Source organism: Aulostomus chinensis, chromosome 23, assembly GCF_037954235.1.
Source record: "Aulostomus chinensis isolate RoL2024-O1b breed Wild chromosome 23, RoL_Achi_v1.0, whole genome shotgun sequence".
Taxonomy (NCBI): Eukaryota; Metazoa; Chordata; class Actinopteri; order Syngnathiformes; family Aulostomidae; genus Aulostomus; species Aulostomus chinensis.
This window is the reverse complement of record NC_141342.1, coordinates 10,037,039-10,060,570: the sequence shown is the minus strand read 5'-3', so window position 1 is coordinate 10,060,570 and position 23,532 is coordinate 10,037,039. Positions and strand designations below refer to the sequence as shown.

Below are 23,532 nucleotides of genomic sequence, written 5' to 3'. Positions count from 1 at the left end.
AGCGATACAATCACATAAGTTACCATTGACTTTACTGGAGAAGCTAGGCAGTGGTGCAAGGCTTTCTGTTTGTTATATCTTTGTATCCTTTATGCAACGTGGGCAGTGTTCAAAGGCCTTCTCTGTTCCTACTTTAAACTGGTATTATTTGAAATTAGAGAATGAAAAGCTCAGTTGTCTTTTTTTATTGGAAATATACTGAGACAAATATTTCAGAATAAAAATCCTCAGTGTTTTCTTTATTTACTGTTGATCCAGTCCAGGTTTTCTTAAATGTAACGGTGAAATTGTTACCAGTGTTGTAACTGTGCGGGAGATATTGCTCCGTTTCCATGTGTAGCTTTTGTGTAACCAAAACATCTCCTCAAAGATCTCTTATTTCAGCCCAGTGACCAAATATGATCTCATGATCATTTGTCCTCTGTCTCAGACGCAAGGACTACATTTTTAAATGAATCCTCCTTTTCATTGAGTCAAACTGGAGATGTATGAACAGAGAGATTCCTTTTCTGCAGTATCCTCTCTTCTCTCTCTGACTGATAATATCTCCTTGTCCCGGACCTAGACTAATTTTTTTTCCACCTGCATAAACTAGTCCACAGTAATATGACACCTTGTGACCTTTAAACTCAACTCATTAATACATTTCCAGAACAATTTTCAGATTCTGTCTCATGTACTGCACCCCAAGCAGATGAGAGACACTCCTGAGACGGTAACAGTTGACTGCTATTAGATTCATTTCAGATTATGCCACAGGTTGAGTCCCTCAACGATTTAACTGTTTGGTAGTTCATTGCCTTTTAAATGCAGCTACTCAAGGCTATGCTGCATAGCTTCCTTTCCATTGAGTCTTTTTCTTTATCAAGATGAAAAGGAACACTGTAAAAATCGGCAAGACATGAGGACATAGTTTGCGGGAGGCAACCGAAGCATATAATAAAATCTGTTGACAGAGCATCATATGCTGTGCTAGTGACGACTCTTCAGACTTATTTTTCTCCTTCGCTCTGTCACACAGGGTTTCTTTCGAAGAAGCATCCAGAAGAACATGGTGTACACTTGTCACAGGGAGAAGAACTGCATCATCAACAAAGTTACCCGCAATCGCTGCCAGTACTGTCGGCTTCAGAAGTGCCTGGAAGTCGGAATGTCCAAGGAGTGTGAGTATAAAAACCATTTTACAGAGGAGGCCCTTCGTACCAAGCACTGATCTCATCACTGGAGTTTAATCCCAGATGGGTTAGCTTGATTGTTACTGCGGGAAGCCTAAAGCCTCAGTGGTCGTTGACATTTTTTCCAGCAGCAATGTTGTTCAAGTGGGCACTACTGATGCACAAATCAGCCGTACTAGTGATTTATTCTAGGTATGAACGGCTAGGCTTAATTTATCATTAATTATGAATGCTCTTAGTTTCCTCAGCTCTAATCAAATAACATCCAGAATCCCATAATGCTGTTTTTGGGCCGGATTTTAATGCAAAAAGCAGAGTCACCGTAAAATCAAACCTGTTAGTAGTTAAAACGTTAATGTCATTTAATGTTTATTTGAATCCACTGTAAAATAAATGAATAAATAAATAAATTAAAAAAAAAAAAAAGAGAGTGCATCCATGATGCAGGCTGGCAGTAACAGTCAGGGTGTCGCCAGGCTTGGCAGGCTTCTCTGATGAATATGTTCTCACCTGCCGAGAGTGAAAGAGCAGGCGTCTGCACCCCGGGGGCTGTGTGAACACACACACACACACACACACACACACACACACACACACACACACACACACAGTCAGACTCGATAAAGTAATTGGCAGAGGTGTGACCAGCTGAGAGCTCAAAGGCCAGCAGGGTTTGTACCTTGGTCCAGTCACATGACGCACGCATTTGCACACTCACTTCATTTTACACATTACCGGAGTGTGCATATGGGACAGATTTGGACTCATAAATAAACTTCATTATTAAGAAATAAGACTTATGTGAGCAGAAGGAGTTAACCCCTCTGCTGCTGCACCAGGCACACACTCACCTGTTAAAACACACATGGACATTGCTTTATCCCACACTGCTTCCTGTCTTCCTGCTGCTATTTACCTCATCTTTCTGCCACAGTGACTGCAGGGAGCATCCCACCAGCACCACCCCCCCACCCCCCCATGCTACAGCACTGTGGCTTACAGTAAAAGAAGTTATCCTCTGAGCTACTTACCTTTGAATGGGGCCATTAATCATGGTTAGAGGGATCTCAGCCAGCAGCCAGCACGCTCATATACTGGTGTTGGAGAGACATCTTGTGGTGAGGAAGCAGCACTGCAGAAGGATAAAAAGATACATTTCTGGGTATGAACACGCCTGGAAGTGTTGTTGTCATAGATTTGGAGCCTGCTCTGCTCCGTTGGTTTTGGTTTGCACTAAATGACCATAATCAGGAAAGTCATTATCAGAGGGTGCAGATTGCTCATTTCATGTCCTCAGCAGTGACTTTGGCTCTTGGTGAGGCGGCGCTTGGCTCCTGAGGATGGAGAGGCTGGCCATCTGGGGCCAGCAGGGAGTCTCAGTCTCTCTCACCACCTCTAATGCACGCTGAGACACAGGAAGACACTTGCTCAGGCATAATTCCAAACACACACATACAAATAAAAGGTGACAAACACAAATTGGTATGAATAAAGACACCCTCATCAGAAGTACGCATGGACAGCTCCACTTAAGCGCCGCACACTCTCTGTCACACACAGAAGGTGGACCCCCGCTGGTGCCAGGGGACGTCCGGGTGACCTTGCGTCTGCCGGCAGACAGCTCCAGATGACAGTGCCAGGCCGGCTGCCAGGTGGCAATGCCACGCAAGACAGTGTCAGAAGCAGGGAGGAGGGGGGGGGTGTTGGAAGGCAGTTCAGGGTAGCCTAGAAGACTGGTGCCAGCTTACTATAGCCTAACTGTGTGTGTGTGTGTGTGTGTGTGTGTGTGTGTGTGTGTGTGTGTGTGTGTGTGTGTGTGTGGTTCATCATGAAAATTCTATGTCGAAGTAGAATCTTAGATTTTCCCGCACCGCATAAGAACTCTTCTTTATAAGTAATTGAAGCTGAATTTGACTCATTGTTAGTCTTAAAATTCTGTTTTGGAGAGTTTAAAGGAGCCACCGTCCCTAAGTACCTCCATGCCTTCATCATCCCTCTGTCTGGCTGACAAACCTATCACCCACATGTTCCTTTAGGAGGGTGTTATTCAGCAGTCGAAAAAGTAATAAAAGTGAAATAAGATGAAGCGACGAATGATGGAGAACAGCGCAAAGAGAGGATAACATCAGCCGGGGAAGGTAGGACGGGGTAGAGAAAGATGAAAGCTGCAAAAGGAGAGCGTATTGAACTCAGTGTGAGTGAGAATGAAAATCTTGAGTTGAGAGAGAGAGAGGGAGGGAGATTGGAGGGGTGAGGGGGATGTGAGAGAGGCTGGAGGACAGAGAGAGGGAGAAAGTTTCATCACTGTCTGCAATGGCTCAGCGCTGCAAGCAGCAGGAGCAAAGGGAACATTGACATTTTTATCTTTCCATTGAATTTAATCTGTGTGATGGACGAGCTGCCAGTGCTTTAATTTTCCTCACACGAATTATCCCTGTCTGCCCACCTCTCTGTCTTGTACACAAACACACACACACACACAGGCGCTAACAGAAGTTGTCTATTAACTGCTGAAGCTGAAATCCTCGATGAGAACAAATGACTGAGTGATGTGTGTGTGTGTGTGTGTGTGTGTGTCATTACGCCACTGCTCTTGTAAATCATTTTATGCAAAACAAAAAAAACAGGATGCAAGTTCCCTCATTAGCATTCATATTCTCATAATACATTTTGAAAGATACATTGTCCCAAGTTATCACACACAGACTCACACGCACTCACGCACACACACACACTCACACAGAAGCGATAAAAAAAGGCCGTATTTCTTTCATTTGCGCTGCCTGCGTCGCCATCCTCCCCCCATCAAGTTATTGCATGTGGCAATTCGCCATGACAGATCGCCAGTCATGCCTAATAGTTCTTTAATGACTTCATTAAATTGTGTTGTGTGGCTTATGATTGTGCTGCCAATTTGTCAGCGCGGGTAATGTGTGTGTGCTTGGGATGCCCCACTTTTATTTGTGAATTAATTGGACATTGACTGTGTCGCAGCCCCCCGCTCACTGAAGGCCCCCCCCCCCACACACACACACATGCACACACTCAAACACAAACACACACACACACAGCCACACAGCAGAGCTCAAATCAATGGCTCAAGTAGGGCTGGCCCAAATACATACGATACATTTATGCAACTGTCCTCAAAAGCTCGGGGGGGGGGTTAGGATAGTGGTTTTTCAAAATAGAGTTAAGGAGTTAAGATTGGCTGGTTGATGTGAAAACAAGGTGTTGAAACTTTCTACTATCTATAATATCCCATACGAAAAAAACTTCTTGATAGAGATTTTTGAGGCACCGATACAACACTGAGAACTACCCGCTCTCGATTTGTCTTCCTCTTTCCTTATTGTGGCGAGCAATACTTAGCAATAATACTTAGCAGTCCCCTCCTCCTCCTCCTCCACCTTTCCCCTCATGTTCTCCCAGGCAGGGAGGCCTGTCTGTGGGCTGATGAATGAGCACCAGCTCAGAACGGTGCATCCCTCCGTGGCCCCGGGCTAGGCCCCTCTGTCACAGACACTGATCTCCCATCAGCTTGAATGTTCCGGGCTTTAACGGTCAAGGTTAGAATTTAGACGAGGAAAATCTGATCTTGGGTCCTCGGCGAGGGGAAACTTGGCTACCTGGAGGGAAGGAAGCCATGAAGGAGATGAGTTTAGGAAAGGGTGCAAGGATTTGAGGAGATAGTGAGCTGTCCCTGGTGAGAATGAAACAAAATGAGTCAAGCTTGTTGTATAACTGAGAGAGAGAGTACTGGGAGGGAGCTGGAGGGATTTTTTTTCGCCGATATGGGCAGCCGAGCCCTTTTAAAACCATTAGAGGCAGGATATTTGTCATATTATGTTATTAGATTAGCCGGGACCCCTAATGAAAGCTGTGGCAATTTGTCAACGTTATGGATAGCTCCATCCCCCACCACTATTTATCAACTAGCACCCCATCTTACCCAGCCAACCCCCAGTCACAACACACACACACACACACACACACACACACACACACACACACACACACACACACACACACACACACACAAAACCCAGCCAGAGCTAAACTGCACCTTGGTGTAGATGGGATGTAATGGGATTCCAATGCTAAACACCCCCGCCTAGTGTTTTTTGTCATTTAGGGTTGAGCACACTCTTGTCAGCCAGATCACCCAGAGGGAAACAATGTTGGATTATTCTCCGTTTTTCCTCTCTCTCCATTACTTTGTCTCCTAACGTTTATCATCCAGCATCAGATAAAAGGAGTGATGCTGCTGCTTCTGTTGCCGTAGTTTTCAGCGGACAAACGTGCCTGCCGATGACTTTAGTCTTGATGGCAGTGCACCTGTGGTGGACATGTTTTTCACAGTCATATGCTGTTCCAGTTGGCATGAATAAAAACAAGAAAGTAAAATTGAGTGTTTCTCTGTGTTTGCTCTGTTTAGCGGTGAGGAATGACCGGAACAAGAAGAAGAAGGACGAGAAGAAGCAAGAGTGCACAGAGAGCTACGTCCTGAGTCCTGACACAGAGCAGATGATTGACAGGGTTCGCAAGGCTCACCAGGAAACGTTCCCCTCCCTCTGCCAGCTCGGCAAATACACTACGGTCGGTAGCATGATCGTCTCTGCTAGCTGGGGATCACTATAACCTGCACATATAATGACCTTTCACTATGAATACCTCTGTTACAGAGTAACAGCTCAGAGCGGCGTGTATCCTTGGATGTAGACCTCTGGGACAAGTTCAGTGAACTCTCCACTAAATGCATCATAAAGACAGTTGAATTTGCTAAGCAGCTTCCCGGCTTCACAACTCTTACCATCGCTGACCAGATCACCCTGCTCAAAGCCGCCTGTCTGGACATTCTGGTAAGAACAACAGCCTCCTAGTTGTCCTTGTACCTATTATGTACAGAGATTAGCAACCTAAAGATATGCACATGTTTCAAATATTCATGATCCTCAATGTCAGACTGCCCTACAGAAGAGGAGATGTGATCTATATTCAAAGCTAATGGTGTACTCAACAACTCCTTCTGTCTCCGCCTTCTTCAGATACTGCGGATCTGTACACGTTACACACCAGAACAAGACACCATGACTTTCTCAGATGGACTTACGCTAAACCGAACCCAGATGCACAATGCCGGCTTTGGTCCCCTCACTGACCTGGTTTTTGCCTTTGCCAACCAACTACTCCCCCTGGAGATGGATGATGCAGAGACAGGGCTGCTCAGCGCCATCTGTTTGTTATGTGGAGGTGTGGACATTGCTCTTATTGGACATTCTGGTCACTAATTACATGTGCAATGATATACAGTATTTGTTTGTCTCTGGACTGAGAGGAGAACTGAATGGATGAAACGTCTTTAGGGCACCACCTAGTGGTAAACTGCCGTCATGGCAGCAGGAGAGAAATGACCGGTGTGTTTCTGTACTTTTTCCAACAGATCGACAGGACTTGGAAGAGGCAGAGAAGGTGGACATCTTGCAGGAGCCCCTTCTAGAGGCGTTGAAGATCTATGTCAGGAAGAGGAGGCCCCACAAACCTCACATGTTCCCCAAGATGCTGATGAAGATCACTGATCTGAGGAGCATCAGTGCTAAAGGTACGTAGCGCAACAATTCAACCAAAGCAAGGTGTTCGTGTTTTATTTGTCAGAACTTTAATAAGTGACATTTTCTTGTCTATCTTCACCCCTCCACCCCTCTGCAGGAGCTGAGCGTGTCATAACTCTGAAAATGGAAATCCCCGGCTCCATGCCCCCTCTCATCCAGGAGATGTTGGAGAACTCAGAGGGCCTGGAAAGCGGTGCCACAGGTGGCCGGCCTGCCCCTCCAGGCAGCTGCAGTCCCAGTTTGTCCCCCAGCTCTGCCCAAAGCAGTCCAGCCACACAATCGCCGTAGTCCAGGCCCACCTTTGTATTTTTCCTCACGTTGCTCCGTCTCCTCCGTCAATGTTGTAAAGAGGAGGAGCGAAAGGAGGAGGCCTTGACTCTGATTGCTGATCACAGGAGACTGGCAGAGCCAACCTCCACCTCCCCTACGACACAAACCCCCACCTCCTGATCTGCTTCTCCTCAATCGGGAACGCCGTCCTGATGTGAGGGGAGGTACGGTCGGGCCACACCGGGGCAACAAGGATGCCCTCTTAGAGACCACACCGTAAACACTGCTGATGACTCCTCGTCCCCTCCACTCTCCTCTCCTCCGCTGCTCCTCCCTTCTCCACCTCTCCCCACAAGACTGATGCAAACTAATCTGAATGCAACCAAGCAGCGGAACCAGTTTTGGGCCAGAAGTGAGAGTGGGTGGGGGCAAATATATGGACAAGGACAATGCATACAGACTGATTCGACAAACACCAGACACTTTTTTTTTGTTGTTGTTGTTGTACTCTGAGACAGACTGCAAGCTTGGGACTTGTCAGAAGACCCCCTCTCCTCAAAGACTCTGGGTCTTTTCTCTTTTTCCAGCTTCAAAAAAAGAGATTTCGTACAAAAAGATATATATAAATATATAGAAAAGTTAAGGAACTATTGTGATTGACATGTTCGGAGCAGAATGGCAGGTTGAAATGAGGACATGTTTTCTGAGATTAGAAACTGTTGTACTCCCTCACTGTTTGAATCTTTTCATACCCATTGAGAGTATTGAGAAAGATGCTTCAGTTGTATCACATCTGTACATTATTCTAATTAACAAAAAGATGTTGAAATTTCTTTCCAGTCCACACGTACATACACACACACACACACACACACACACACTCAGAAATGTGCACAGAAAACAAGTCGCAATGAGTATCACCTACTATTCCAGGTTGGATTTGTTTTCCTTTTTTCTTTTCTTTTCTTTTCTTTTTTTTCTGCTTCCAAGAGAATGGAAAAAAAAATGATTGTATGAACTCGGTTGTATGATATGGTCACAGGTCCTTTCAAGAAATCAAATTAATGAAGATTCGATATTAAGGTGTATTTTAAGTAGCCTTTGAGTTTGTGTATATAAGCTGTATTCATTTCTTTAAAACTATGAAGAGTTTTAGGCTTCACCTGATTTTTTTTTTTTTTTTTTTTTAAGGAATACCTTTTATGTGTTTTGTTCATGGGTTTGTGATTCAAGAAAAGACATTTTTGAGCACATTTTACTGAAGGAAGTTCTTCCATGTTTTGTGTCCTACTAAATACTGGACAGACCCCTCTAACCAATCACTGGCTGTTCAGAATGTGGCTTTCACAAGACCCCCGTCCCCCGTCCCTCCCTCCAAACATGTTTTTACATACAGTACAAACAAAAGTAGCACTCCAGTTGGGGCATAGCTTTCTGATGATGTAGCAGAAAGAGATGGTGAAAACGGTGAGCTCGATGCCACTTGAGGCTCGCCGACCTCAGGCGATCCAAGAGCTTCAGAGAGAGTTAAAATGTGAAAAATGGTGTACATACACACTGTATTAAACACACGTGATTCTCAATCGTCTCTAAATGGGTTATAATACGTCTTGGATGGGAAAAAGACAAGATTGTAGCGGACCTTCATGAGGGATCAGACAAGTGAAGGTCCTAAATGTGATATTTGTCAAGTCCTCACAAGTCCCCCACCCCCCCTGCAAGCCTGTGGTAGAAATGAACATGTGACTTTCAGCCGGATCCAGAGCAACCTCGCACCCTGTGACTCACTTTACGCCAAAACGCCTTCACATCACCTAGACCATCATTACTGTACACATGCCAATGTCTCAGGAAGGAATCATTTTGTGTGCTTGGCCTGTCCTTAGTATATGTTCTGTGCTGCACTCCCTCCTATCACAGACCCCCCCCCCCCTCCACACACACACACACACACACACACACACACACACACACACACATACACACATCTCTGCTACTGAGCCCCTACGTTTTTCTCCAGTCATTCACTTTTTTGTTAGGCCTGGCAAACGCGACCTCGTGCAGAGAGACACTGACCCCTGCAATGTTATGACATAGGATGCCAGTGTGGAGTCTCTCTTGAGTCGTTCACGTGTTCTTTTTATTTGTACGGTCAAAGCTGCTTTCCTCATTTTAGGACGTAACCTGTCCACAACAGCGCACAACTTTTCTCTCCACAGCTAATCTGGAATAGCAACAGACACCAGTTTGCGAAGTAATGGAATATGTTGCAATTTTGTCAAGATTATCAAGCGACTTTGAAAAAAAAGAAAAGAAAACAACAAAAAAAGATCAAAAATAAAACCAACATTTAATAATTACATGGGTGTGTTTGTGTTATTACTGTGTGTATTTTCTTTTTAAATCATCCACCTCCATGATGAGCATGGAAGGTTTATGCATCGTTTTCAAAGAGCGCAGATCCTTTAGCTTGTGTGGAGCAAAGCACTGAAGAGGCAAAGGGCAAGCATGTCACTTTGCAAACCCTCTAGACAACTAAACAGTCATTTCAAGTGTATTTTAAATCAGCAGGAGCCATTATGCCCACCCTCCCTTCATATACTAATGGGGGGTTCACCCTTACATGGCCGGCTAACAAAATTTGGACACGTTGTGTAACATATTCCTGAGTTCATCCTCATATTATTGTTTTGGGGACTACAGGATGCAGGAAGAGCCAGCCATATATAATTTAGCTTGAAGCTAATGGCAACTGATGGCTGGCAAAAGCTACAATTAAATAACAGAAAACCTTCCAAAAATGTCAGTTTACAAGCCCGACTGCATCATCTGGAGTGATCCACATCTTATTCGAGCCCCTTAATAACCCGCAAAGAATTTGACTTGCGGTCAAAACAAACAAACCATAAATCTTCCATTCTTGTTCACAGTAACACTGAGCGTGACTGGCTGGTGTGTTGAACTGGAAGGGTTATAATTTGTTTTATCAAATTTAAAGTTTAGCTGTTGTCAGCTTTCAGACCCCATTTGCTTCAAGCTGAATATGTGTCCGGCTCTTTCCGCATTCTGGAATCACAAAGAAATGATCCAGAAGAATGAAAAACATCTTTGTGTGCATGCGAGGGTAGAAGTACATGTTGCTTCATACGTCATTGACAGGAGACAAAAATAATACCGAGAACAAGAAGCGTATGCAAGCATCAGACAGCCTTTATTTCCAATGAATTACACAAATAATACATTGCTTCTGACCATATACACCTAAACCTACAAACACTATCTGATCCTTCATGATGAATTAATATAAACATGTCTCATGTCATAGCACCTAAATCAAGTATTCCACAAAGATCAACTGAGTAATAAATTCTCCCTTCTATCATCAAATTGATTTCTAGTGATGGTGCCAGGGACCAGAAACCCATCTCACAACAGACATTCTGGCATGTTTGAACAGAAAAACCACTGGCGTAACTAATAAATTAAAGCTAACAAGCTAATCAGCATTGGAATTTAATTACCTGGTAGAACATCTCAATTGAATGCAGCATTATAAATCGTATTAATTTCACCTGCAGTTTTCCAATCGTGATATCAACATGGTAGTCAAAAAATGTATTTTTAGCTGTATTCTGTTGAAAAAACAGCACAATAATTAATGGGTTATGACAGTATTCATGTATTTATTGTGGTATACAGAACTACTTTGTGTTGTTTCACTTGAACTTTAGTGGGTTGAGGTATCTAAATTTTTTTTTTTAAATCTTACAAAAATAGGACGGCAAATTAAAATTATATTTATTTATCTATTTTTTAAGGTAGGTTAATAAAGATACAAGATGTGACAGACTGCCTATTTTTTCTCAATATCTATAAATGATGCTCCGTACCTCGTGTATACTTGTCACGACTCGTTAACTTGAAACTTTCAGAATGTTTCCGCTACAGAGCACAACAACAGAGGCAGCTCCTCTTTTAAAAAGGCGGAAATACTACGCCCCGCCCTTTGAGCGGATAACCAATCACAACCCTTCGCGCGGGATTTCAAACTATTTCAAATCACCGTCCCGTCAATGAGGTAGAATTGTTCCGCCACATTCATAAACAATATAGTCCTCTTCAACAAGGGCGAGTTATCTTCGATTCAACTGAATGTAATTCAATTTGACGTGTGTGATAAATGACAACTTCCATACAGTGAACTGTAAAATCTAGTGCTGTAATTTTAAATTTAGATTGTATTTTATTATATTGCAACTATAATTTAGCGGATGGATACTACAGTCAGCGTGTGAAAGGAGATTAGGCACCGCGGTGTTGGCCAATGTATTTTACGTTAGCTAGTTGTCGGTGTCCCTAGTTGGTCATGGTAGGATTTAACTACTTTAGTTTGGTATGATATGATATCAAAGTCATCGTAATAACTCGTTCGAAGTATATGGATTACCAGAAGTCGATGTGACTTTGAAAGGAACTACAGGTAAGGTTAGAAACATGTCTTTTTAGTTCGTCGTGTCGTCGTAGCGACATGAAATGTTTCACGTTTGGTATTGGTGTTCTTGCAGCTGTTAAAATGTCTGTATGGTTGATTGTCCGAAGTGATAGCAGGCACCGGATCGGGGGGCATTAACTCTACATTGCCGTGTTGTTGTTGCTATTTTGACACGTTTGTCTTTTAACGCTTTAGGTAACATTACCAGAATGCCATTACATGGGAAAATAGTGGTGGTTAAGAGGAGTGGAGGAGATGGGACCGAATTCCCTCTGACTGCGTCGTGCTTATTTGGAAGGTGAGATCAATGAAGTACATGAGGCGGAGGGCTTGGACTGTGGATGTCACATGTCAGAGTAAATGTAGTCTCTCTTGCGTCAGGGGTGATAATTACAAGGTTTTTCATTTCATAAATAAATAATAAATTTGTTTAAAATAACAAACTGCAGTTTCACATTTAATTTAAAGATTATAGTACGGCAACCTCGTGCTTGTTTAAGGCACCGAAAGAACCCTTTGGGTTTGGAGGTGGGCCGTCTGCTACTGACGTCAGAACTAGTCTACCTTCTCTGTCAGGAAGCTGAATTAAGTTTAAATTGTGACAGTTAATGCAGTTCACAAAGTTATTTTTTTTAAAGACTTACTCAAAAACACCTCTTGAACATAACCCTCATGATTCTCCTATTGTTAATATTTATACATTTATTTATCTTGAACCATTTCTTTCTTTGTCATCTTACAGGAAACCTGATTGTGATATTCGTATTCAGCTTCCTCAAGTTTCCAAGGAGCACTGCAGAATTGATCTGAATGAAAATAAAGAGGTAATACAAGATTTTAAACATGCAATTTCTCGTTGGTCTTTCAAACTTGTTGATAATCAGAATAACGAGACGTAGTGATTGCATAGTAATGTTAATGGGTTGGTATTTATGTAGTAAATTGCTTTTGCTTAATTCACTTGTAAATAAAGCAGGAAATCCTCATATTGCCATGAATGTAAGCCATTGTTATTCTGTCTTAGTTTGAGAGACAGAATTTTTTTTAATGTCTTTTCTCTCCTAGGTTATTTTAACAAACCTCAGCTCAGTGAATCCCACCTGTGTCAATGGAGAGGCTTTGCTACAGTCGGAACGTTTGAAGCATGGAGATGTGATAACCATCATTGACCGTTCTTTTAGGTGAGCTGTGTAATCTGACTGGGGTTTACATGTGGAACATGTAACTGCAGTTGTCCGCCTCTTACTGAGCCTTTTGATTTCTTTGATTTCTGATTATACCTTGTTTGCACTTGCTAGAAAGTACGACATGTGCAACAGAGACTGACTTCCTCATGCTGCTGAAATATTGACTGTCCATCCTGAAAGGGGGGTGGGGGGGGGGGACTTTACAGCAAGTGTCTCTAGTATGCATATAAGAGCCATACTGAAATTCAATTTTATTTTTAAGTTGGGTTTGGTTTTTTACTAGGAGGAAACATCGATTAAAACTAGACATGTGGTACACAGCTCCAGTGTACAGTGTTATAGGCAGGGTAGAGGGCAGTAGCATTAGCAATAACTTCAGATGTTTAATAGTGATAATAAAGCAATTCTCTGTTGATAGTAATGAACAACAGACTGAATGTGTGTGTGTGGGGGGGTTTATGCGTATTATTTTTGATGTAAATTAGATGATCTTGATTCCATTTTGTTTCTTATTGTCTTTTCAGGTTTGAGTACCCTCCAGCACCAACACCTAAGAAGTCTTCCAAAGGGGGCAAAACTGAAACCCTCAAAGTAATTCTTGTTCCATTCATCTTAAATCAGTACTGTGTATTGCTGTAAGTTCAGCAGGCTGGATTAAGCTCTCATTCTGAGAAATCAAGTCTTAAAGAGTGATACGAAATGTTTCTTTTAACCAGGTCCTGCAAGACCAGCATTTTGGGGACGCTGCTGCTGCTGCTGTTGGAACAGGCGAAAAGAGGATCTTTGAAGAGTCGACCGGTGAGATTGTGCTTATTCTGAATTTGTAAATGGCAGGTGTTTCATATGGATACAAGATTATTGGTATCACCTGATAGCGGTCGTCTTGGTCCAGTTTTGCTCACGCGTCATCATCATCATCTGATCTGTTGCTTATGATGAGAGAACATTGTGGTTCAAAATAATTGATAGGCTTTTCCACATATTTTTGGGGAAAAAATTAAGTTTTAAAATTTAGAATGTTTGTTTTTCTCAAAATGTATATATGTAAAGTTGTTTTATATCAGCTATCGACCAAAATCTGTAGTAAATACCACTAAAATCTGCAAAAAAACGTTTTGCATCACTTCAGTTTTACCCCGACAGCTGTTAGTTGCTGAATTTCTGTCATTAAAAGTGAAGAGCGCATGCACATGTGACACCATGAAGGATAAAAGTAACATATCCTGTTGCCAAGTGCAGCATTAATTCACCCATGATGCACTTCAAGCTATATATTGTTATTCAGATGTAGCAGTATCTCACATTGAACAGTGCATCTTTACACCTAACGATGTCATTCATTTTTTAAGCACATTACTATTTGTCAGTGTGTTGTATCAGAATTGGTAGGTTTCCTTATTATTTGTTTTTTGTTTTTTTTGCCCCCCACTTTTAGACCCTCATCTGAAAGATGGAACCAACCAGAAAAATATCCAGAGATCACTTGACAAAACTGTGGCGGTGGAGTCCAAGGAGGATGGTAACCTCCAGCAAGGGCAGACCTCGTCCCCTTTCAGCGATCTCTATCAGATGATCAAAAAATCTCTGGATGTCAAGACCCCTCGCAAATCTGGCTGCACGTTCCAGACACCTTCCTCAAGGTTTTGCGTGTCGAAACCAAGGCCACTTATGGAAAATGATGAAACGGTCACCTCTGCTCAGGGAAATGGCATGCCAAACACAGCTGAAGTCCACCCTGGAGCCAGCGAAAGTCTGGCAGAGGTTAAAGGTGATGTGACTCCAAAGTCCAGTAAGAAGCAGAAGAGGACCTCTGAGGGTCCTACTCTTGATTTGGCTGAAACAATGTTTAAAGAAGCTGAAAATGCAGCAAAGCCTGAAGCGACCTCACCGCAGACAAGGCGCCGCTCAACTCCCCAAAAGTTCAATGTATGCGAAGCTGTTGAGCAAGTTCTTTCTCACACATCCAAGTCACCGATGAGACGGAGGAGCAAGGAGGCCACCTCAGCCAAAGCGGATGTGACTAAGGTAGAGGAGAAAAAGATTTCTAAAAAACGGAAAAGTGGAGAACTTGCAACTGAATTGCCCACACCACAAATGAAGAAGAAACGGGTTTCCTTTGGAGGTTACCTCAGTCCTGAGCTGTTTGACAAAAAACTGCCTCCCGACTCTCCATTACGTAAGGGTGCCATGCCACGCAGAAGCCTGTGTCTCCCTAAACCCAAGCAGTCACTGCTGAGGCGAGCATCAGTTGCTGGTTTGCCAATGGTAGGTTTAAGGTTAGGGATGATTAATCAACTTGTTCTTCCCAACATTGCATTGGTTATGTGTTTTTCCAATTGTAAATGAAAATTATATTTTTCATTGTAGGAGTCTGACCACCTGGATGCTCTTGTTCAGAGTCCTGCTAAACAGAGCAATGCATCTCCAAAGGGTCTGGTATCTGGTAAGAAGTCTCCAAAATCCAGGACAGCCTCTCTCAAGGCTCCATCTCCTGGAAAGAAGTCACCAAAATCAAAGACACCAAAACCCAAGGCTCCATCTCCTGGCACAAAGTCACCAAAACCCAGGACGCCCTCCCCCAAGGCTCCATCTCCTGGAAAGAAGCCCCCAAAATCCAAGACACCAAAACCCAAGGCTTCATCTCCTGGCACAAAATCACCAAAACCCAGGACGCCCTCCCCCAAGGCTCCATCTCCTGGAAAGAAGCCCCCAAAATCCAAGACACCTTCACCCAAGGCTCCATCTCCTGGCACAAAGTCACCAAAACTCAGGACGCCCTCCCCCACGGCTCAGTCCCCTGAAAAGAAGTCCCCAAATTCTAAAACATCTTCAAGAAATGAAATTGTGACTTTGACAGTCAAAGATCAGCCTGAAAGTCTCCCCAAGTCTTCAACCCCAGGCCAACTGGTTAACAAAGAAACTCTTACTGGTAAGAGAAGGGCATCGCTGGCAGTATCAAGTCCTACCCCTGAAAATGCTGCCTCTGTGGGTGTAATGTCAGTTAGAACCCCAGTGAGCTCCCAAGTGCCAACCCCCACTGTCCGAGGACGTTTCTCTGTGTCGCGCATCAACACGCCATCACCAGTTGCAGAAAATGATGTTGCTGAACCAACAGCTGTAGTCACTGTTACTCCAAAAATACCCCTGAAGAGAAAGAGCATGAAGAGCAAGACACAAAAAACTCCCCATGTAACAAAGAGCGCTGTAAAAGTACTTCAGAGAAGAAGTGGCCTTTCACGGGCATCAATTAAAGGTATGTTTGAACTCTGTACACAACACAACAAAGACTCAGAAGTCAGAAATTATGTAGATAGATCTATCTATAAGTTTTTCACACAAGGTAGCAGCTTTATCACATGACATACAGATCATGAGACGAGACATCATGGGAAATCTATGGGAGAGATGCTGCAACTGTTTCAAATTGTTTCCCCCTTAATTTATAAAATCATTTGATGTTAAACAATGATGTTACCCCCGAGGTGAGTTTAAGAACATAATCACATGCAAGCTATGAATAAAGTATGTAACAAATCTATATGGCTTCTACCAGCGTAGAAAATCATGCGAATATGAACACACGAGGTACGAGAACCATACCGACAGTTTTGTTTCCCCCCCCCCCTTTTTAGCCAAGAATTGCTGGGCTGACATTGTCAAGTTTGGGCAAACAAAGGTACAAGTGGCTGCTCCATTCAAGAAAATGACCAGGAAGAAGACTGTGAAGAAGATGATGTCCAAACCACAGGTACATTCCGTTGGCTTGCTGTTCTTTGTAATTGGAGAACAAAGAATGCATAACGCTGCAGCCACTTATCATTTTAGTAAGCAAGACTCACTCACATGTTGGGTATCTTTGGCACATGTAGCACTGGGAGCTGTAATCCCCTGTGCAAATGACAGTAACCACTAAACAGTACTGGAGAAAGCACTTGATGAAAAGAACTTGCATTTATTACTTCTAGTAACTGAGTTACTCAATTTTCTTGGGGGTTGGTTTCAGGTCTAAATGAAATGATGATTTATTAATGTGTATCAAATTAACTGCTTAGTTGCATCGGAAATTAACTTGTGCTTGTGTTGTTTGCAATGATTTTAAAATTCTTATTTCCACTCGATTTAAAAATTTTTTTTTTAAATTATTACAAACTCACCATGTCTCACTACGCACATATCAGAATGTTTCATGAAGTGACTATAAGTCAATGATTGGGTATTTTATTTTTTTTACAAAATATAATATAAAAAAACCCACCATGTGGCCATTGTGCAGATTTTTTTGTGGCTATCATAATATTCCATTTTGGTAGACATTAATTTACCTTTTTATGAAAGGTTGAAACATAAATGAGCATCCCTGTCATGAATCTCTCAGACCCCTGCGAGAAACCCGATGGGCCACATGAGCACTGGGCATGCAGACTCGCCTGTCACCATCATTGTTGGCAGAGCTCTCCAACGAAGGGTTGTACATCCAACTGCTGCTGCAGCACCGAAAGTGGTCCTCAACACTGCAGTCTTGAAAAAGAGCATGAAAATGGACGAGGACCTGACTGGTAATTGTCTCAGGGAAAGAATATTTTTGGTATTGTGTTTTGGATTTGGTTTTGTATTCAACTTGTGTTATGCATTGTGGTTTTAGGAATATCTGAAATTTTTAAAACTCCAGTCACTGAAAAGAAGAGGAGGTCTGGAATAAATGAGCGTGCTGCCACTCAGACACCTGTGGGAGTTTCAGACCCATCTTTGGTCGAACCATCTGTGTTGAACACACCTGAGGAGCCAGGTAAAGTTTAGTGGTGGTGTTTATGGAGAATAAAGGCTTGACATTTGTATTCAGCTTAAACATTAATGTCAAAGGGCTTTGGAGATGAAACGCAGATTATTTTGGTACAAAATAACAAATTCTGTCTTATTTTCAGGTGAAATGATGGTGTCTCCACTGAGTGTTGCATCTGGAGTGAAAGCAAGAGGTTACAACTCTGAGGCAGTCAAGCGTCTTCTTCATGGAGATGAGGAATCAAGCTTTGACGGTGACAACTTTCCAGTGGAGATGCACGCTGATGATTCTGGTGAACAGCAGTGCACAGAAATGCAGACTACCCCTGTAAGTACTCCCAAACAGAAGCCAGGAGTACAGGAGTGCCTCACAGGTGTCAAGAGGATCATGAAGACCCCGAAACAGAAAGCTGAACCTGTTGAGGATCTTAGAGGAAAACTTCTGAAGACCCCTAAACAGAAACTTGAGGCTAAAGAGTGTCTGACTGGAGTGAAGAGGATCATGAAGACCCCGAAACAGAAAGCTGAACCTGTTGAGGATCTCAGAGGAAGACTTCTGAAAACACCTAAACAGAAAACCGAGCTACAAGAGTGTCTCACTGGAGTGAAGAGGATCATGAAAACCCCAAAAGAGAAGACTGAACCTGTAGAAGACATCAAGGAGACTCTTCTGACAACCCCCAAACAGAAGCCCGAACCTCAAGTGTGCCTCACTGGAGTTAAGAGAATTTTTCAGACTCCAAAACAGGAGGATGACCCAAGGGAAGATCTGCAAGGAAAACACCTGGAGACTCCCAGAGATGTTGAAGTCCCTAATGTTAATTGTAGTGGTCTTGTGGAACCTCTGGAGACACCAGCCGACGTCCAAGAATCCCCAGACCTCCCTGTAGTGACAGACATGACGGCTCCAAACCTGGAGACCCTCCCATTGGCTAGCCAGGAAAATATCAAAGTGATAATGAACACACCCAACCGGGAAAGTGCTCCAGTTGGAGATGCACTTAGTGATGAGAGGCTGATGAAAACTCCTGATGAGAAAGATGAACCTGTTGGGAACGTCGGTCTCAGTGAACTCGTGAACTCACCCCAGCCAAAGGATGATGCTCCAGCAGAAGAAACTCAGGAGCTCCTGGAAGAGCCATTTACTGGTCCCTCAGGACAAACTGAAACCCATGAGGTAATCCCAAACAAGTGCATTAACAGCTTCGTTATGTAGTTGTAGGGGTTAGTTGTGAATGCAGGTGAGGGCGCTGACATACATTATACTGTATTTGACCACTTGAGATCCAAAATAGCCTTGCAGCTGTGTGAGAGCTCTGTAGGGAGCTACCATAGAACTGCAAACCAAACCAATGAACCAAAGACTGCTAAATCTGTTACTGAGATTTTGACATTGTACTTATGTCAAATAAAGGAGATTCATTTTGAACAGAGCTTAAATGAGCGTGTTTATAACCAACCATTTGTCAGATTTGTAGAAATGCATGTGGACAACATTCAGATAGAGTATGCCTTTTCTGCTTCCTTTCAAAGTGAGGGCACCTTCTTTAAATGATTGTTTATTTTTTACAGGCTGAAACACAACCAGAATGTGGATTTGAGTCACTGAAAGGTTAGTTAGATGCTCTTGCTCACGATTTAAGAGTTGCATGTCAAACACTGCAGGGTTGGTTATATTTGTTTTCTCTTTTTCCTGCTCAGAACTGGATTTTACCCAAGGAGAGCTAGAATCCAATGTTCCTCGTCCTCCTGGCGAAGATGTGATCTACAAAGTTCCTGAAGTTAACATGGCACAAGGTACTTTACTTTATTTTCCTTTTAATGTTTTACCAGTTTCATAGGCTTATGTTAAAAAAAAACAAAAAACATGAAAATATTTCAACAGAAAACCTGAAAATAAAGAGACTGGATTCTAAAACTGAAATTTTGAATTTCAATATTTGAAGAGATGAAAACCCTGCTGTAACATGAATATTACAAACAGAAACGTCACACAAAAACTGAATGTGAGAATTGAATAGATATAAAGCTGAATCTTTGTCTTCTTTTTGAAGATGCAGATGAACTTGTTGCAGACCAGATAGAGGGGGGGTCAGAAACAGACACAACTGCTCCAGCTGGTGACAAGCTACCCATTCAACATGGAAGTGTGCCAACAGAGGAATCTAAAGCAACTGATGCTAAAAAGGAGGCTGCAGAACCTTCTGAAGATCCTGTTGTTGCTACTCCAGTCAGAGAAAGAAGAGGAAAGAGAAGTACTGCACCACCTGCTGCCAGACAAACTACCAGAGGCAGAAATGCCAAATCCACTGAAAGCATGGATGGTGAATCCACACAGGAAAAGAATGCCTCTGTGGCCTCCCAAGTTGCTCTCAAGCCTAGAAGAGGGAGACCTGCCAAAAATGTCTCCACTCAAGCAGAAACTCTGCCAGAATCTGAGAGTGAACAGACTCCTCAGAGTGCAGCAGATGACAGTGCAGCACCCTTGGAGAACTTGAGAAATGACTTGAAGCCCAAGCGAGGGAGAAGACCTAAACAAGAACCTGTGCAATCCACACCAGAGGCAGAGCAACAAGAACCTGAGCAACAAGAACTTGAGCTGTCCTCACCAATGGTAGAGCAACAAGAACCTGAGCAATCCACATCAGAGGCAGAGCAACAAGAACCTGAGCAATCCACACCAGAGGCAGAGCAACAAGAACCTGAGCAGTCCACACCAGAGGCAGAGCAACAAGAACCTGAGCAGTCCACACCAGAGGCAGAGCAACAAGAACCTGAGCAGTCCACACCAGAGGCAGAGCAACAAGAACCTGAGCAGTCCACACCAGAGGTAGAGCAACAAGAACCTGAGCAGTCCACACCAGAGGCAGAGCAACAAGAACCTGAGCAGTCCACACCAGAGGTAGAGCAACAAGAACCTGAGCAGTCCACACCAGAGGCAGAGCAGGAAGTACTGGTCGGTCCTCACGGTGAAGATACTCTCCAAGGTTCCATGACACAAGGTAGGTCTTCTGCCACATTTGTGTTGCAGCTCTCACATGGATGGTTTAAATTGAGATTTCTGAAAGTTTATTCCTGATTTTCATTCTTTGGAAACTTGAGGATCACTAAAACAAGACAGGAAACCTTTTCGTTGGGTGTCAACATTTTATTTTTTTTTAAAAAGGGATTTTCTTTGCTCTGGAAGCTGAACATTATTTTTTATTTTTCAATATATGTATGTGTTAATTTTCATGCTCAAAAGTTGTTTAATGCTCTGCCACTTATATGTCTATTTTTTTCTCCTATTTTAGAAATGGATGCTGTAAAAGTCAATAGTGACCAGCTGAAAGCGGTGATGGCTGAAGTTGATGAAACTAAATCCTCAGATGCCACGCATGCTGTAACTGAGAGTTTACCTGAAGTCGAGCCAACAAATAGAACAACAGAAACGGAGCTCGATGAGCCCATCATTGAGAAAAAAGCTGTTCGAGGCAGAAGAGCCAAACCTGAGGAGCCCAGAGCAGCAGAACAGGAGGCAGCAGTTGAGCAACAACCTTGTGACGACTTGGTCATCTCTGCCCCTGTCAGAGAAAGAAGAGCACGGAAAACTGCACCACCTGCTGTTAGACAAACTACCAGAGGCAGGAATGCGAAGTCTCAACAAGATGCTGGTGATGGTCAGCCTGAAATGGTGCCAGGGAAAGCTGTGGGAACACAACTGGGGAGTGAGATTTCACTGGAAGCTGCAAATGACCCAACACAAATGAATGCCAGTCAAGAAAATGAGGCTCCACTCCCTGCGCAGGAAGCAGTTTTAAAGCCTAGTAGGGGGAGAAAAACTAAACACACACCTGTTGAAATGCCTGAGCCTGAAAAACAAACTGAGAGGGACCGGCGTCTTAACGCAGATGATGATGAACTTCAGAAACCTGTACCAATCGTAGAAAAACCCAGACGAGGGAGAAAGAAGAACCCTGATAACATTGAACAAAATGAAGTCATTGAGGACTCGGTCATGTCTGTGGGGACAATGCAGCAGTCTCAGCCTCTGCTCAGGTCTAAGAGGGGAAGAAATGCCAGACAGGAAGAAGAAAATTCAGAGAACAACAGCAAGACTTCTTCAGATGGAAGTGAACCCCAGGAGCCAGTTAAAAAGTGGAGGAGAACCAGAAAGGTTGAACAAGAACCTGAAGAACCACAGGTTGAGATTGTCTCTGTGGAAACGGAAGTCCCTCTTGTTTCTGAATCAGTGAAGACGATTGATCAACCTACAGTGGCTGCAAAAACAAAGCGAGGGCGAAAAGCAAAGCAGGACACAGAGGTGGTATCCACTGAGACCCTGGAAGATCCTACTGATGTCCCTGTAGAGAAGCCCAAACGAGGGAGGAGAGCGAATATAGTAGACGAGGTGGTCATCCCAAAAGAACCAGAGGAAAAACCTGAAGCACCTCAAAATGAGATTCTTTTCCCAGAGGGAACTGAAGCCCCCCTTGTCTCTGAGGCAGCGTTGATGAATGATCAACCAGCAGTGGTTAATAAAGCCAGACGAGGCCGGAAAGCAAAGCAAGAGACGGTAACCTCTGTTGCATCCACTGAGAGCCAGGAAGTGTCTTCTGATGCCCCTGTAGAGAAACCCAAACGGGGTAGGAAAGTGAAACAAGTTGAAGAGGTTATCACCGCAGAAGTACCAGAGGAACTACAACACAATGAGATTCTTGTCCCATACGAAGCTGTACCCCCACTTGTTTCTGAACCAGTGTTGGTGAATGATCAACCTTCAGTGGCTGCAAAAACCAAACGAGGGCGAAAAGCAAAGCAGGATACAGAGACGGCAACTAATGTTGAATCCATTGAGGCAGAGCAAGTTCCTACTGTCGAGAAACCAAAACGGGGTAGAAGAGTGAAACAAGTCGAAAAGGTTGTTCTTGCCCCAGAAGTACCAGAGGAAAAACCTGAGGAGCCACAGGAAGATGAACCAGTGAAGACAAGTGATCGACCTGCAGCAGCTGCAAAAACCAAGCGAGGGCAAAAAGCAAAGCTCAACACAGAGATGGTAACCTCTGTTAAATCCACTGAGACCCAGGGTGACACCCCGACAGAGAAACCCAAACGAGCTAGGATAGTTAAACAAGTTGGAGAGATTGGCAGCACCGCAAAAGCACAAGAGGAAAAACCGGAGGGAGAGCAGAGGACGCAAAGGACAAGGGCTGTGAAAAATGAGGTTTCAGAGTCCACTTCGACTTCAGTGAAAGCAGCTAAACGAGGAAGACGGGCAGCTGCCAAACCCACAACTGATGGGAGCCAGGAAGAAGTCAGTGAAGCTGTAGTGGAAGACATTAAACTGTTGAAAAGATCAGTGAAGTGGAAATCAGATGTTGAAGTCCATGAAATTCCTAAACCAACGCCCGTGAAGGCAGTTCGAGGCCGGAAGTGCAGACTTGTCCAAATTGACCCTGAAAGCAATGAAATGAAAGGTGAACAAGCTGAAGAGAAGGATCTCTCAGATGCTGAGTCTCAGCCTGCTAAGAGAGCCAGGCGAGGGGCAAAGGTCGCTGATAAAGCGGAGACCACAAACAAGGCAAATCCAAAGAAATGCGTTGCTGCTGAGATGCAGCCGAAAACCCGCAGAGGAAGATCAGCAAAAAACTGAGTATTCATGTATCATTTTGCTGAGTTTTTCCCTAAAAGCCTTTCGTATTTGTATTTTGTGTTTTTTAGATGAAGAGTTTTAGACAGTAGTTTTTATAAACTGAAAATTAAGCACTGCTTCTTTTTTTATTTCCTCAATACAGCAGGGAGTCTTGTCTTAACCAATTGTTTTGTGATAAGTTGTATGTTCATTACTGATTTTTCAGGCATTTTATCACGGATTTTGCTGGCATTTTATATTTGAAAAAAGTGGTTATTAAATTTTTTTTGTACAATGGAAAATGTCTGCATTTGGTTGTATCCATGTGTTAAAATGAAAAGATTAAAGATAGCTTGTCTGTTGCAAGTATGTTTCATTCGACAGGCTTGCATGTTCAAATTAGTTT

General features: G+C 43.3%; 2 protein-coding genes across 7 annotated transcripts in view; both read left to right on the top strand.

Moving 5' to 3' along the window:
- The window catches only part of raraa (retinoic acid receptor, alpha a), a 162,553-nt gene extending 153,154 nt beyond the window's left edge, over window positions 1–9,399 (top strand). For all 6 annotated transcript variants that reach the window (XM_086196160.1, XM_086196157.1, XM_086196161.1 and 3 more), the window contains 6 exons: window positions 1,022–1,163; window positions 5,614–5,774; window positions 5,861–6,037; window positions 6,224–6,428; window positions 6,619–6,777; window positions 6,885–9,399. In XM_086196160.1, the coding sequence (XP_086052286.1) occupies window positions 1,022–1,163; window positions 5,614–5,774; window positions 5,861–6,037; window positions 6,224–6,428; window positions 6,619–6,777; window positions 6,885–7,075 (1,035 nt within the window). In that variant the 3' untranslated portion in view covers window positions 7,076–9,399. The remainder of the gene's footprint in view (window positions 1–1,021; window positions 1,164–5,613; window positions 5,775–5,860; window positions 6,038–6,223; window positions 6,429–6,618; window positions 6,778–6,884) is intronic.
- Window positions 9,400–11,223: 1,824 nt separating this feature from the next.
- On the top strand, window positions 11,224–23,477 carry mki67 (marker of proliferation Ki-67). The gene is made up of 16 exons (XM_086196154.1): window positions 11,224–11,537; window positions 11,745–11,847; window positions 12,292–12,373; window positions 12,615–12,730; window positions 13,261–13,327; window positions 13,453–13,534; window positions 14,172–15,001; window positions 15,104–15,989; window positions 16,369–16,484; window positions 17,112–17,292; window positions 17,379–17,522; window positions 17,659–18,692; window positions 19,088–19,127; window positions 19,217–19,312; window positions 19,570–20,517; window positions 20,809–23,477. Exons 2-16 carry the CDS (start codon window positions 11,759–11,761, stop codon window positions 23,145–23,147), a joined length of 7,050 nt encoding a protein of 2,349 aa, XP_086052280.1. The 5' UTR covers window positions 11,224–11,537; window positions 11,745–11,758; the 3' UTR covers window positions 23,148–23,477.
- Window positions 23,478–23,532: the final 55 nt, after the last annotated feature.

Excerpts from the sequence above, each read along its gene's own strand:
- mki67 (XM_086196154.1), top strand. The coding sequence starts at position 11,759 with ATGCCATTACATGGGAAAATAGTGGTGGTTAAGAGGAGTGGAGGAGAT. Across the intron at positions 13,535-14,171 it reads GATCTTTGAAGAGTCGACCG|ACCCTCATCTGAAAGATGGA; the intron begins GTGAGATTGTGC and ends CCCCACTTTTAG. Across the intron at positions 16,485-17,111 it reads AGATGATGTCCAAACCACAG|ACCCCTGCGAGAAACCCGAT; the intron begins GTACATTCCGTT and ends TGAATCTCTCAG.